The following is a 15648-nucleotide window of genomic DNA, read 5'->3' as shown; positions in this document are numbered from 1 at the left end:
GAGGCACATGGTGTTATTTTACTATTTACCCACTCCTAATTATGTTTTCTCAGCCTTTTTTATCTTCTGTAATATGTAGGGTCAGTGTCCTCGCTGTCAGCCTGTAATTCCCTTTTTACGACTTTGAGAATTGTTTTCTGCTATAAATCAGGGGGGCCCCTTGTCTAGGAGGAAAAACATCTTGCCAAGGTTTTTTAGTCTTCTGCCTGGCATGAAACATTTGAAAATCTTTAAGCTCTTTTTAATATACAGGCCCTGATCGAAATATATAAGCTCTGATAAAAATGCAGGCTTATGATTAGATGCCTCAATGTAACACTTGTTCATGCTACCACAGAAGTCTAAAGTAAAACTGTATCTGAAGCACCTGCAAACTAGTGTTCGCTGGACTGTAACATTGATTCTATATTGTGAGAGACTCGCTAATATGTTAGTGGAGTGCTGGTAGATTATTGTGACTGAGTTAACATTTATTGTCATATATCATACTCCTGCCAAATATATAACAAAGCTAGCTTGTTTTAGTCTTCAAATAATTATTTTTATTACATAATAAGAGCTCTGGCCTTAGGTTGGTTAGGTAAGGGGCTATACTCTGAGAGACTGTGACTTGTCTGGACCGTAATAATGATTGATGATGATTGGGGAACATTTTATTTTGGAGTGCTCTGCAATATGAAAAACTCCCTGCAAATAAAAAATTAGTATTCAGGGAGAAGAGGATTCTAACCAGCTCTCCCCCTGCTGCATTAGTTTCCCTACTTGGGGGGGGGGAGTATTTGATTTAAAAAGTGTTTTCTCTCTCCCCACCCCCCCCATCCCACCACTACTACAACAGTCTGAAGTGATACGGCTGTGGCTGATGGAAGTGATAGACAAGAACATATTGAAGGCACCAGATTGGGGAAGACTATACAAGGCCATGATGCAGTTCAGTTTATGGCCATGAAGTTTATATCATTTTACCTTTGCATTTTAAAAAATTTAAATCTTTTCTCTCACACTGGTTGGTTTGTTTTTTTTTTATTTACAAAAAGCATTGTCTAAAGTATTATTTCTCCCCAAGTTCTCTTTTAGCCCTTTTAGTGATTAAGCAGCCTGGAAGACTAAAGATTAAGCTGTGATTGTTCAGATATACCCTGCTTTTCACTTTGGAGGAAACTCATGTCTTGTTAGTCAAACCTGTTTTCCATTCTCCCAGCTGTCCAGACATTGGCCTTATCTCACTCATCAGAAGCTGCCTCCACATTTCACTCTCCAAATGAGAACTCTGACTGTATAATTTCAAGGCTCCCTTGCTAACAGGCAGAGGAAACTAGAAGGAAAGGGAACCATACGTGTTGAAGGCGGAGCTGCTGACTGCCTTTCTCTGCTCATAATTTTTCCATGCACTTCCCTTAAAAAGCAACATATTGGGGAGAGTGGCAACTTCTCCACCTTCCTTTGCATATTGTGAGGAGAGCTATTTGGGATTCTGAACAAGCAGAGCTATTGCATAGTCAGTGTAACATGCAGCCATGCTGTTACTTCTGGAAGGAGGATGCTATCCTGAAATGCTTGAGTCTCTTGAAGCAATCTCTTTCTCGCTACTGCCAATGTGTTAAGAATTTGTTAAGAATGGTATCCAGCCATTGCTCCTAAATATAGCAAGCTGGTATTGACCCCAGAGCACGCTACTTCCTGAGTGGATTTACATTACAGGTTTCAACAGGTTGAATAGTTGTTGTTCTCCCCTGAAATCTCAGGAAAGTGCTGGAAATTGCCTGGTCCCTGACTACAGCGGTACCTATTTATCTACTTGCACTGGTGTGCTTTCGAACTACTAGGTTGGTAGGAGCTGGGACAGAGGATCCTCCCCGTGGGGATTTGAACTGCCTACCTTCTGATCTGCAAGTCCAAGAGGCTCAGTGGTTTAGACCACAGCGCCACCCACGTCCCACAGGGGCCTGAGACTTGTCTGTCCATTCCCAACAGCAAAGGCTGGCACACTAGCTGGCTGGGCTCCCTTGCCCTCTTGCTTGCTTACTCTGAGGCCACCTCAGCTCCTGGCAACCAGCACCCCCTGGCCAGCCCCAGAGACACAATTCGCTGGGTAGCCAGTAGTCAGGGCTGTTGCCACAAACAGCGACATAAGCCTGTGGGAGGCAGAGACGCAAGAGGGCATCAGAGGAGGGAGGGGAGGAAAGAGGGACAGAGGCCAGTGTTTCCCACAGCACCCCAGCCATCATTCAAGGCACCTCACAGTGCCATGGCACCCTGGTTTAAAACCACTGAATCAGCTGACAAGACAATCTACTAGTTCATTCTTGTACTATGAATAGTGGTGGCATATTTTCTTATGTTTCCAGAGACTGTTCTTGACTTCTTTTATTTGGGCCCAATTGAGTTAGGTGACTGTGTCTGCTTTTAGTTTTAGAGCCATCATTCTGGCCAGTCCTCAGAGCAAAGCAAAATTACTTTAAATTTCAAAACATTTGTGTGCCATTCTTTTTTAAAAATAGGAATGCTTGTGTTCAGGAGAGTTATCTTTATTTTGGTGCATTTCTGGTTCTAATTTTAGGATTTTATCTAATTATACTGGTGACTGCAGGTTTTTCAAACTGAAAATTGTAAAAACACATTCTAGATTCTCACAATTTGCTGTAGAATCTTATATATGCCTGCTCTGAAATAAATCCCATGAGGTTCTCTCCAGCGTTAAAACATTAACTACGGTACTCTGAGATGGTTTGTCCCTTCTAAATACTTTTAACTGAACTTTCAACGCTTTTGTCTTACTGATTTACAATAGAAAACTTTTAAGATTAGGGATTGAGATTTCTGTCAAAATGAAAGGGACATAAAGCTGTAATCTTGTTCTGAGTAAATCCCTCCACCTTTTATAGCAGAATATAATGCTGAATTGAACATAATTATCTGTAGTATACTTTGCAATGCTGGCCTCTCTTTAGAAAGCACAGAATTTGCTCCTCTTCGGGTCTCTGTTCTTCACACCAAGCTTTTGGTACTTACAGCCTGCCTTGAGTTCCTACCATTACCTTTTCTTTTTTGAAATCCAACCCTGCTCCTCCCTACCTACGCATTATAGGTTTGGCTGTTTGATAATGGGCTGTTTAGAGTACATAAATACTGCTGTTACATTATGCTTTGTGGCTATTCCCACATCATTCTGTATACTTTCCCAGCTTCAGTATTAATCTCCATGATGGAAGGGCTTCTGTTGGAATTCAGGGCTGAATGAAAAACTTTGGCAAAAGAGGCTATAGTTTCCAGAACAGAAATTAATTTTTGTTATTAGTGTGCCATGTTTCAAATTAGCTGGGTGTCAGTCACATTTTGCGACTGGCAACTGGCCTTTTGCAACTGGATGAAGATGTGCAGGCTCCCCCTTGGGGCCTAGCAGCTCCAACTGGCTGGCTGCAGTCACCTGGTCTGCCAGGCACAGGGGCAGCAAAAGACCTGTCTCTCTTGCTGCTGTGCTACCCTCCAGACCCCCGATTCACCCAGCAGGAATTTGGTGTTTTGTTTTTGTTTTGTTTTTTTGCTGCTGGGTGAATCAGGTGTTTGGCAGATTAGAGCGGTAGCAAAAGACACGTCTTTGGTGTCATGCTATCCTGTAGACCCCCTGATTCATCCACAGCATTTTATTATTTATTTTATTTTATTTTTTGCTGCGGGGCTGCCCCCCCAAAAGGAAGGCATGCACCACTTCCTAAATGTGAAGTTCAATCTCCCAAAAAACTCTGTTCCATTTTGAGAAGGCAAGCTTCTGCCTTTAGGGTTGCAAAGTTAACTGTGTTTGAAAATGAATAGAATAATTCTTCCATAGGTTGCTTTGGTGCCCTCCACCACCAGCAAAACCAGAATTAATAGTATGTTTGCAACATAAATTAAGTAAAAGAAAGGAAACAATTTGCTTAATTTATACAAGTTGCAGAATCCAGCATTTTGGTGCAGAATTTGTGTTACCTGGGTGCAGAATTTCAGGGTTTTTTAGGGAAACGGGGAGTGCAATAACCTCACTTATATAGGATCAGATTAGTGGACTGTTGACACTTTCAAGTATCTCAACATTTGGCCTTTACAAGAGCTGCCCATAGAGATGCCAGAAAGAGAACCTAAGTCTCTATCTTATGCCTATAGTCTATGTGCTCTCTGCATTTGCTGTAGCAGGGCTTGGGCTGGTCTCCTGGAATGTAAGGGCAGCATCATAGCCGTTGTTCTCTTCATTCCAGCCACAGATGTTAGCTACTGGGCAAAGACATGGGGCAGGTGATTTATTCATTACATTTGGCATCACTTTAGTGAGCAGTTCCTGTGTCTATGGAATGGTATGTTCTAGATGAAGTTGCATATCCCTTGAAAGAGCGGTTGCATAGCTTGGAGGTCCTCCATGATCCAACACTGATACAGTGGTACCTCGGGATGCGAACGGGATCCGTTCCGGAGCCCTGTTCGCATCCTGAAACGAATGCAACCCGCATGCGTGGGTCGTGTTTTGCCGCTTCTGTGCATGATGTCATTTTGACCGTCTGCGCATGTGCGCGCAGCAAAACCCGGAAGTAATGCGCTCCGTTACTTCCAGGTCACCGCAGAGCGCAACCCGAAAATACTTAACTTGAAGCACATTTATCCCGAGGTATGACTGTACTGGAGGCACATTTCCCTCTCCTAGACTGGGACAGCTTGCCAGTTGTGGTCCATGCTCTTGTAACCTCGAGGTTGGACTACCGTAATGTGCTCTTCACGAGGCTACCCTTGATAGTGGTTTGGAAGATGTGGCTGGTGCAAAATACTGCAGAGAGAATTCCAGGTGCCACAGTGAAGCCACATCACACCAATTCTGTGTGATCTGTACTGGGTGCCAAAATGCTTTTGGGCTCATTGTAACTTTTTAGCACCCCTCATTTTTGGAATTTGACAGTTGAAAAATGCAACACACCTTATTGCTATATGTATCTGTAATTTTATTTGTTTTCTTGTTTTAGTATTGTAAACAGCTCCGTGGTTTTCATATGAAGGGTGGTATACAAATGAACTGAATAATATTATTTCACCCTTCTTCCAAAGTCTGAGGTGTCATACATGGATTTCCTCCCCTTGACCTGGATTTTACACTTACAAACAACAATGTTAAGTTATTTGGACATAATGGCTTGCCTAAGAACACTCCGTGAGCTTACCAGATAATTGAATCTGGGTCTTGGATCAGCGTCCCAGCAGGCTATCCATTACATTACCCAGCCATTGTGGCGCCTGCCAGTCCGAGAACATCACCAGGGGGACAGGAGAGGAAAGGCGGCAGTGCTTTGTGTATAGCAGGGTGGAGAAGGGGAGCAGTGCAGCATGGTCAGCTGGGGGGGGGACATCATTATACCCTTCGTATAATATAAGGCACTAGTGCACACTTTCTTCTGTAATTTTCTTTCTTTAGAGATAGAATCGCCCACCCTATTTATAGCTTGGCTGTTTAGTACCAGAAATGTTATCTGCTCTTTCCAGGCTTAATAAAACCCAACATATTAGGTGTACTCTGTCTGGTGGTGTCTGTACAGTGGTACCTCGGGTTAAGTACTTAATTCGTTCTGGAGGTCCGTTCTTAACCTGAAACTGTTCTTAACCTGAGGTACCACTTCAGCCAATGGGGCTGCTGTGCCGCCACCGTGCAATTTCTGTTCTCATCCTGAAGCAAAGTTCTTAACCCCAGGTACTATTTCTGGGTTAGCGGAGTCTGTAAACTGAAGTGTCTGTAACCTGAGGTACCACTGTATTAGTAAGTACAGGAATCACAGGGAAACAGACTGTGCAGAGTATTTATTTTTTTTAACTCCACCTCCAATCCGATCACTTTATGCTACAGAAAAATTACTCCAGTGTTTCTCAAACTTGGGTCTCAAGCTGTTTTTGGACTACAATTTCCATTAGCCCTGACCACTGGTCCTGCTAGCTAGGGATGATGGGAGTTGTAGTCCAACAACAGCTGGTGACCCAAGTTTGAGAAACACTACTCTAGATGTTAAGGGATGCGGGTGGCGCTGTGGGTTAAACCACAGAGCCTAGGACTTGCCGATCAGAAGGTCGGAGGTTCGAATCTCCGTGACGGGGTGAGCTCCCATTGCTTGGTCCCAGCTCCTGCCAACCTAGCAGTTCGAAAGCACGTCAAAGTGCAAGTAGATAAATAGGTACCACTCCAGCGGGAGGGTAAACGGCGTTTCCGTGCGCTGCTCTGGTTCACCAGAAGCGGCTTAGTCATGCTGTGCTGTGCAGGTTACCATAGGCGTAGTCAAAGTCCAGTCCTGAGTCAATAGCCTGGAAATCAGTCCACAAGGAGCGGGGAGAGGTCCGAAACAGGAAGCTGGGCGGGGAACAGGAGCACTGGAGAGTCAGGTCTGGGTCCGGGCAGGAACAGGAACTCAACAACGATGTTGCTCCCACAACCTGGGACCGGGCCGACTAGCCTTTATCTATTCTGAGGCTTGGGGCGGCCCCGGCCCCCAGGAGACCCGCCTCTCTTGGCCTTAAGGCGAGCACTCCTCCTGGGAGCAACCAGTTCCCTTCGCCTCTCTGCCCTGAGTCTCTGCAGATCAGGAGAGGCTAAAGGGTTACTGGGCCCAGGGGGAGACACCTGCAGGCACTGAGTCCTCAACCACTCCTGGAGCCAGAGTGGGATCACCTGATGCCTGCTCCTGAGGATCTAACACAGGTGCAGGTGCTTCAGAATCCAAGCCCTGCCCCAATTCAGCCGGCTCTGGAGGCGGGGACTCCTGTGCAGGCTGGGATTCCTCTGGTTCAGCCTCTGAATCGGAATCCCAGGCCATCACACCATCCCCCCTCCCAAGCCCCCCCCCTCAATCAAGGGTCTGGACCCGGCTTGCTGGGGTACGCCGCATGGAAATCTCGGAGGCAAGCAGGCGCGTGGACGTTGGCTGCTGGTTCCCAGGAACGGTCCTCCGGTCCATATCCCTTCCAGTCTATGAGATACTGCAGCTTTCCCCTGCGGTATCGGGAGTCCAGAATGCGTTCCACCTCATACTCAGGCTCCCCCTGAACCAAAACTGGCTGCGGTCGGGGACGGTCCGGGTGGAACTCATCGGGTGGGGCCACCGGACTCAGAAGGGACCTGTGGAATACCGGGTGAACCTTCAGGGTTGCGGGCAACCGGAGACGGAATGCCACAGGCGAGACCTGGTCCACGATAGGAAACGGGCCGGTGAAACGGGCGTCCAGCTTCCGCGAAGGTCGAGAGGGGTGGAGGTGGCGAGTGGAGAGCCATACTAGGTCACCGACATGGAGTTCTGGCCCCACCTGGCGGTGGCGGTCGGCCTAGGCCTTGTACGCCTCCTTGGCCTGGCGCAGTTGCTCCATCAATAGCTGTTGTTGGGACTGGAGCTCCTGGAGCCACTCTGTCACCGCAGGGACCGCGGATGCCGGCAGCACATCCGGAAACAATCATGGATGAAAACCATAACTGGCCTGGAACGGGGTCTGCTGGGTGGACGCATTCACCGCGTTGTTGTAAGCGAACTCCGCCAATGCTAGGTGGTCGACCCAGTCATCCTGCTGGTAGCTGCAGTAACACCGGAGGTACTGCTCCAGCACCGCGTTCGCCCGTTCCGTCTGGCCATCGGTCTGTGGGTGGTAGGCTGATGAGAGACAGACCTCTGTCCCGAGGGCCTGGTGCAAAGCTCGCCAGAACCGGGATGTGAACTGAACGCCCCGGTCGGACACCACATGCTCAGGTAGGCCATGCAGGCGGAAGACATGCTGGAGGTACAGCTGAGCGGTTTCCTTAGCTGAGGGTACGGATGGGCAGGGAGCACAGTGCACCATCTTAGTGAAATGGTCGGAGAAAACTAGGAAGCAGGTATAGCCACGAGACGGGGGTAAGTCCACTACAAAGTCAAGAGAAACCGTATGCCAAGGACGTGGTGGAACTGGCAACGGCTGAAGAAGACCGGGGGGTCGCCCGGATGGGCCGTTGGCCCGCCGGCAGACATCACAACCAGCGACGTAGCGAGCCACGTCAGCCTTCAGGCGGGGCCACCAAAACTCACGGCTTACCAGATGGGTGGTCCGATACCGTCCAAAGTGTCCCACGGCTGGGGCATCATGGGTCATCCGGAGAACCTCAGCCCGCAGTGGCCCAGGCGGGATGTATAGGCGACCGTGGTGCAGCAGAAGGCCCTGATGCAAGACCAGCCCTGGATACTGAGGGCATGACCCTTCGGCCAGTTCCCGGAGTCGTTCCTGGGCCCAAGCATCGACCCGCTGCTGTTGCAGCACCTGAGCCTGCAGTGGTTCCACCTCCTGGGTGGCCAGGAGAGCCGCTGGTGGCAGGATCGTGGTAGGAGCTGCTTGCTGTACCGTGTTTGCGTTGTCTTCGGGTTTCCGGGACAGGGCATCCGCCTTCTGGTTTTGGGAACTCGGGATGTAGCGGATCCGGAACTGGAACCGGGAAAAGAACAACGCCCACCGGATCTGCCTTTGGTTCAGATTGCGGGTGGTCTGGAGCTACTCCAGGTTCCGGTGGTCGGTTCTCACCTCCACCGGGTGTCGTGCCCCCTCAAGATGGTGGCGCCAGACCTCAAAGGCCACCTTGATGGCCAGTAGTTCCCGCTCCCACACGGTATAGTTACGTTCCGCTGGAAGGAGCTGGCGGGAATAGTAGGCGCAGGGTAGGAGTGGCGCATCAGGTCCGAACTGCTGAGACAAGACGACACCGAGAGCCGTACTGGAGGCATCGGTCTCTACCACAAAGGGTCGAGAGGGATCAGGGTGTTGCAAGATCGGCGCTCTCTGGAAACAGGCCTTCAACCCCTGAAAGGCCTCCTCTGCCTCCTTGTCCCAGGAAAACGGCGTCTTGGGGCGCAGTAGCCGGGTCAATGGGATGGTGCGATGAGCGTAATCCGCAATGAAGGTCCGGTAATAGTTGGCGAACCCCAGGAACCGCTGTAGGTCCTTGCGGTTCCGAGGTGCCGCCCATTCCCGAACCGCTGCCACCTTTCCAGGATCCATCTGCACCCCATCTGGAGAGAGTCGGTGACCAAGGAAGTCCACTGACCGCTGATGGAACTCGCACTTGCTGAGCTTTGCATACAGGTGGTGCTCTCGCAAGCGCTGCAGCACGGTCCGGACATGATCCTCGTGGCGAGCCGGGTCACGGGAGAAGACCAGAATGTCATCCAAGTACACCACCACGTACTTGTCTAGCAAGTCCTGGAACACATGGTTAATGTACCGTTGGAACACAACGGGCGCGTTGCACAAACCGAAGGGCATCCCCAGGTATTCGAACTGTCCGTACCGGGTCCCGAATGCTGTCTTCCACTCATCACCGGCTCGGATCTGAATCAAATTGTAGGCCCCCCAGAGGTCTAGCTTGGTGAACACCTGCGCCCCTTGCACCCGCTCCAGCAACTCCGAAATAAGGGGCAAGGGATGGTAATTTTGTTCAGGGCCCGATAATCATGGCAAAGGCGGAGCTCCCCACATTTCTTCTTAACAAAGAGCACTGGCGCAGCGGTGGGTGAGGTAGAAGGCCTAATGAAACCACGCTCCAGGTTCTTGCGCAAGAAGTCTTGCAAAGCCTCGCGCTCTGGCTCTGTAAGAGAGTATAAGCGACTCACCGGTAGAGGCGCTCTGGGCTGGAGGTCTATGCCGCAGTCAAAAGACCGATGCGGCGGCAGCTGGTCTGCCCCCCGTTCCTCGAACACGTCGTGATAGTCCCGGTACTCAGCGGGGAGCGTAGATGCAGCCTCCTCAGAGGGCGCAGCTGCTAGCATTTCGGTTTGGGCGTGGGAGCTTGGGTCTGGGAAGTGCACAGTCCGTTTGACCCAGTCAATCTGCACATTGTGAGCCTCCAGCCAGTCCATCCCGAGCACCAGGGGGAACCGGGGCATGGAGGCAATGTCCAAGGTTCGCATCTCCCGGTGCTGCTGGAGACACAGGACCAAGGGCTGGGTCTCCTGAGTAACGGCACCTGAACGCAGGAGCCGTCCATCAATTGCTTCCACCTGTACCGGTTCTGGCTTGTTCTGAAGTGGCACCCGATGATGGGCAGCAAAGGCAGCGTCCATATACGAGTGGGTTGCCCCCGAATCCACCAGAGCATGGGTAAGGATCCAGGGCCCACCTGGAGGGTATAGACGTACCGGAACCATAAGGTGTTGCAATTCAATTGGTGCGGGCCCATTCTGCGCTGTTTGGGACCCCAGGTAGCCAGGGCCATCAGCTACTGGGGGTTGGCGGTTTCCCTGTGGCTGGTGTATCTCAGGACAGGACCGGGCGTAGTGTCCGCTTCCGCCACAGTAGAGACATAGATTCCCCTCCCGACGCCGCACCTTCTCCGCGGGGGAGAGGCGTGGCCGCACTGCCCCAAGCTGCATAGGCTCCTCCGATGACTCGGCTGTGGCCGTGGAGCTGCTAGTAGAAACTGGCGCCGAGAACTGGAAGTGCCGGCGACCCCGGGCCTGGCGATGGTCCTCCAGCCGATCGTCTATTTGCAGACTCCATTGAATGAGGGCGTCTAGCGTGGTGGGGCGTTCCATTGTGGCCAGCTGGTCCAGTATCTCGTCTGAAAGCCCCTCGAGGTACTGGTCCCGAAGAGCAGAGTCATTCCAGGTCAAGTCCTGTGCCAGCAGCCGGAATTCCGTGGTGTATGCGGCCACAGTGGACTTGCCCTGTTTCAACCGCCTGATTGCCCGGTTGGCTTGACTCCCCTTCTGGGGGTTACCAAACGCGGCCTCCAAAAGATTGCAAAACCCCATATAGTCTATCAGCAAGGGGGAGTCTTGCCTGAGCAGCGGCAACGCCCATTTGGCCGCCTGGTCCTTTAACAAACTAATCAAAAAGTGTACCTTGGTGCAGTCGTCAGGGAAGTTCCGAGCTCTCCCTTGAATATACAACTTGGCCTGGGCAAGGAACACGGGGAAGCTGGCCGGGTCCCCATCAAATTTCTCTGGCAAAGCCACTGGGTACTTGCCAGGAGCCGGGGCGTCGGCCCCAGGAGCCGGTAGGGCGTCCAACCGCTGCTGAAGTGCCGTGACCACATCGCTGAGCTGCTGCACGGTGTGGGTCAAGGCCTGGTTCTCCTGGGCCAATGCCACCAGGGCAGCTGCTTGGTCGGCCATGGCTTCTGGCTTTTCCCGAACGCACCCCAACGAGGGGGGAGTGCGGGCTGGTGGGAGCAAACTGTGCTGATCCCGGGGGGCAGGTTACCATAGGCGTAGTCAAAGTCCGGTCCTGAGTCAATAGCCTGGAAATCAGTCCACAAGGAGCGGGGCGAGGTCCAAAACAGGAAGCTGGGCGGGGAACAGGAGCACTGGAGAGTCAGGTCTGGGTCCGGGCAGGAACAGGAACTCAACGACGTTGCTCCCACAACCTGGGACCGGGCCGACTAGCCTTTATCTATTCTGAGGCTAGGGGCGGTCCCAGCCCCCAGGAGACCCGCCTCTCTTGGCCTTAAGGCGAGCACTCCTCCTGGGAGCAACCAGTTCCCTTCGCCTCTCTGCCCTGAGTCTCTGCAGATCAGGAGAGGCTAAAGGGTTACTGGGCCCAGGGGGAGACTCACCTGTAGGCACTGAGTCCTCAACCACTCCTGGAGCCAGAGTGGGATCACCTGATGCCTGCTCCTGAGGATCTAACACAGGTGCAGGTGCTTCAGAATCCAAGCCCTGCCCCAATTCAGCCGGCCCTGGAGGCGGGGACTCCTGTGCAGGCTGGGATTCCTCTGGTTCAGCCTCTGAATCGGAATCCCAGGCCATCACACATGCTGGCCACATGACCCGGAAGCTGTACGCCGGCTCCCTCGGCCAATAAAGCGAGATGAGCGCCGCAACCCCAGAGTCAGCCACAACTGGACCTAATGGTCAGGGGTCCCTTTACCTTTACCTTACTCTAGATGTTTAGGCAGCAGACAGAAAGCGTGAACTATAATTTTGACTAGAAATAATTATCACATCGCTTTTGAAAGGGATTGTGATTTCCAAACATATGCGATGGTAATGACTGTGTGAGAGGGTAACATTCTGGAACTAAGTGAACACTGGCAGCATGTTTCTGATGGTAGCAAAACTAAGAGGATTGAACTACTGAAACTCTTGTTGTCTTGTGTACATATGTCATAATTCTCACAACTGCCAGACTCATGGGTGACTTAAATTGGATTGGATGCAGACCAGATTAGTTGAACTTGGTTCAAACTGAAATCAGTGGGACAAGCTACTATTGATTTCAAGTCCCATTGATTTCAATTTGAGTTAAGTTCAGCTAATTTACCTTGAACCCAGCCCATAGCATCTTAATAGTGTATATTACACTGTTTAATGTATCTGTTTGGGCAGTGCATGATTGACTCATTGTTTTACAAGAATGAATTGAAATGTTAGCAAGTTCACATTCATTAGAGTTTGTGTCTCCTTTGAGTTTATAGATCCTGTAAGAAATTCTGCAGATACTACATTCTTCTAAAATTGTACCCTATTCCTTCTTAGGCTTTGTTTCAGATTCTCATTATCTTGCTGCCTCCTAGTAAAATTAGTTTGGGTGCCAGATTGCAGTGTCTGTCACAATATCATGGTAAAGTAAGAGGAAGGATTATGTGCATATGCACAAGGTTGTGGACTTCATTGTAGCTGCTGAAAGAGGCTTGTCTTTTTTTCATGGTTTATCTAGTAAAAATATTTGTTTAAAATGTTCTTGCCTTGTAATAGAGATATTTTGCTTCCATCTGACTGGGACACTCACCAGTCCCCTGAACTGTAGTGGAGGCAATGGGTGCAAGATGATCCCCAATCACACATATGCCGTTGGTTTATACACTATTGACTCCCAATTATCCCCACTCCTTTGAGGGAGAAATAACCCTACCCTAGCAACACATCTTAGAAAGGGATGTTGATTACAGTGAGTGTTTCCTTCAACCAGAAGTTGTCTTTAACTTTTTTTGAAGCCCTTAATAACCTTGATGTCTCTCTTATATTCCTCTTGCCCTGTGAATTAAGATGACACAGTTATGTTCTTTAGCAGACTGTCGTTGTCTGAGAGAAAATGTTCCACCTGAAATAAGGCCTCTTTGAGGGTGGAACTTTCATTGTGAAATCTCCCTATCATAGCACCATGGTTGTTTTCAGAAGAATTTTCTTCTGCGGAGTAATTATTATTTTATGCACTCTGTTTCAGTACATGTTACTATGGCAATGACTGCAGGGACTCCAACTTCCTTCCCCATGAGCAACCACACCCGGGAGAGAGTGACAGTGGCCAAGCTCACGCTGGAGAACTTTTATAGCAACCTAATTTTACAGCATGAAGAAAGAGAAACCAGGTACTGGCTGTTAGATTTCTTCTACACTTGAGATTTCTATGTGTGGTAGATGTTCCGGGGGGGGGGTCTCTTATTCCCCCTCAAAACATGTACACAACTCTGGCTAGCAAATAACTTTTAACTGACCACCTGTTTTCTTGGTATGAATAGCTAAAAAGGTTTTGGCAGCTTTCCCTTGTGCCATTTCAGCTGCTGTTCTGCAAAAAAGCCTCTGTTTACGTTACAGGCTTCCTCAACCTCGGCCCTCCAGATGTTTTTGGCCTACAACTCCCATGATCCCTAGCTAGTAGGACCAGTGGTCAGGGATGATGGGAATTGTAGTCTCAAAGCATCTTGAGGGCCGAGGTTCAGGAAACCTGGTTTGCTATTTGTGTATGTTGCTATTTGTGTATCAATGTCCTTGTTAATTACTTCCGGAGGTGGCGCAAAACGGCAATGGCGGTCCTCTTTACTCTGTGAAGAGGGGCTCCGCGAAAAAGGGTCGTCCGCTGCGGCAAAGCGGAGACCCATCAAGAAAAACCACAGGCAGAGCGAGCCTGTGGCTGTGGGACTCGGCGGGCGCCAAAAGCCCCCCCAGAAACGAAGAAGGAGCCCCGTAAGGGGCTCCGGAACGCGAAAGGGGGAGCGGCGCTGTGAGTTCATCGCTCTTTTCGTGGATGCAAAGCCGCGCTGCTGCTGCTGATGAGCGCCGACCTTTCTTCTTGAAAACTTCGAAAATTGGCTGCAACATACCCGTGAGTAAGGGGAGCTAAACATCGGGTTAAAATTTGGGAATTTGGTTGAAATTCGGCTGAAAACGGGAGGCGAGTAACAGGAAGTCCGTCTCCCGATCTTGCTAACCAGATCAAAGCAACCGTTCAGAAGAGCTCTGAAGCGTTTAAAAGGGACTCTAAAAGCAAAACGAGGGTGTACCCAATAGACTTTGTAGTGAAAAGACAAGCAGGAAATCTTTGTAATATCTGTGGACTTTATTCTTGGAACCTTCTTCCTAATTTTGAGCTATGCGGAGTTAAAAGGGACAACCCAGCTGTCGGGCTGTCAGTGTGCAAAAGAGAACTATCAAACTGCTGATACTGTTATTGGAGCTTAAACTGATACATAGACTGAGACATTAACGTTTAAACATTGTTGCTGGGATCTTTCTTGACACCTTGTGGTTTTTTTTCAAGAAAAAGAAAGTCCGGGGAACCTTCCTTTTGTGCTCTGGAACTACTAAAGATTTAACATAGGGAACATAAGAACTTCAATGGCGGATAAGAGTTCTCTCCTTCCTTGAAACTTTGAAATACCCCCACCTAGAGGATTGTGGAGACATAGAGGCCTGGGAACTGTACTTTATTGTGATTCTCTGTGGTTAAATTGTTTACACTCTGGACTTGTTTGACTTATGGAACAAAAGAAAATTTGACCTTGAACAGAGGCAGGTGTGGAATGAGTGGCTCAGGGAGAACAAGAGCAGCTAAAGCTAAAGAAAAAGAAAAGAAACCAGTGCAACTTGTTCAAACAACCCTATCTCATCAACGAAGATCATCCGTCCCAACTGTGCTGACAGCACAGGAGGTGGAAGTTGAAGAGCCTGCTGCAGAAGATATGGCAACTAGAGGATCTGAAATAGTCCTGAAACAAATTTTGGAACAATTGGCAATTTTAAACCAAAAAGTGGACAATCAATCATCAAAAATTGACCAAGCTACATCCTCTATTAGTAAATTATCTGAGCAGGTTTCCCAGCATACTCAGGCAATTGAAAAATTGCAAGGGGCAACGACTGAAAATTATAAACTTGCTGTGGAAGCTAGTCAAAAAGCAGAACAGGCGAACAAAAAGGTTGATGAGATTAAGGGGGAAGTAAGGCCTCTGAAAAGACAGGTAGGGGAACAACAAGCCTACCTGTCATTGGTTGAATTGAAAAGTAAGGAAAATAATCTCAGGTTAAGGGCCATCCCAGAACTGGAGGAAGGAAATTTACAGGGATTTCTAACACTTTTGTTCTCCAAATTCTGGGGGATTGAGGAAGACAAGGATTTTAAAATTGTGACGGCTTTTAGACTGGGAAAATTGATAAAGAAGGATAAGTCCAGAGACTGTTTGGTTATTCTGAGATCAAGAGAGGAAAGAGACAAGATACTAGGCCTACATTTTAAAAAATCTTTGGAGATAGAAGGTAAAAAGGCTGAAATTTACAGAGACATACCCAAACATCTTTTGGATCTTAGGACCACTTATACAGATTTGACCAAACTGTTGAGATACAACACAATCCCTTATAGGTGGGAGTTTCCGCAAGGACTATCATTTACCTACAAAGGAAGGAAAGTAAGAAT

At 49.1% G+C, this 15648-nt stretch overlaps 1 protein-coding gene across 2 annotated transcripts in view; it reads left to right on the top strand.

Moving 5' to 3' along the window:
* Positions 1-15648, top strand: part of STK38L (serine/threonine kinase 38 like) — a 55794-nt gene that overhangs the window by 14014 nt on the left and 26132 nt on the right. Inside the window, exons 1-2 of one of the 2 annotated variants that reach the window (XM_083701574.1) lie at positions 4731-4821; positions 13180-13324. In XM_083701574.1, coding sequence (XP_083557700.1) covers positions 13191-13324 — 134 coding nt within the window. In that variant the 5' untranslated portion in view covers positions 4731-4821; positions 13180-13190. Of the gene's footprint in view, positions 1-4730; positions 4822-13179; positions 13325-15648 lie in introns of those variants that run through there. The other variant, XM_083701573.1, reaches the window with a different exon arrangement.

Source organism: Podarcis gaigeae (assembly GCF_964106915.1).
Source record: "Podarcis gaigeae genome assembly, chromosome: 10".
Taxonomy (NCBI): domain Eukaryota; kingdom Metazoa; phylum Chordata; class Lepidosauria; order Squamata; family Lacertidae; genus Podarcis; species Podarcis gaigeae.
This window is presented reverse-complemented; position numbering and strand designations above follow the sequence as displayed.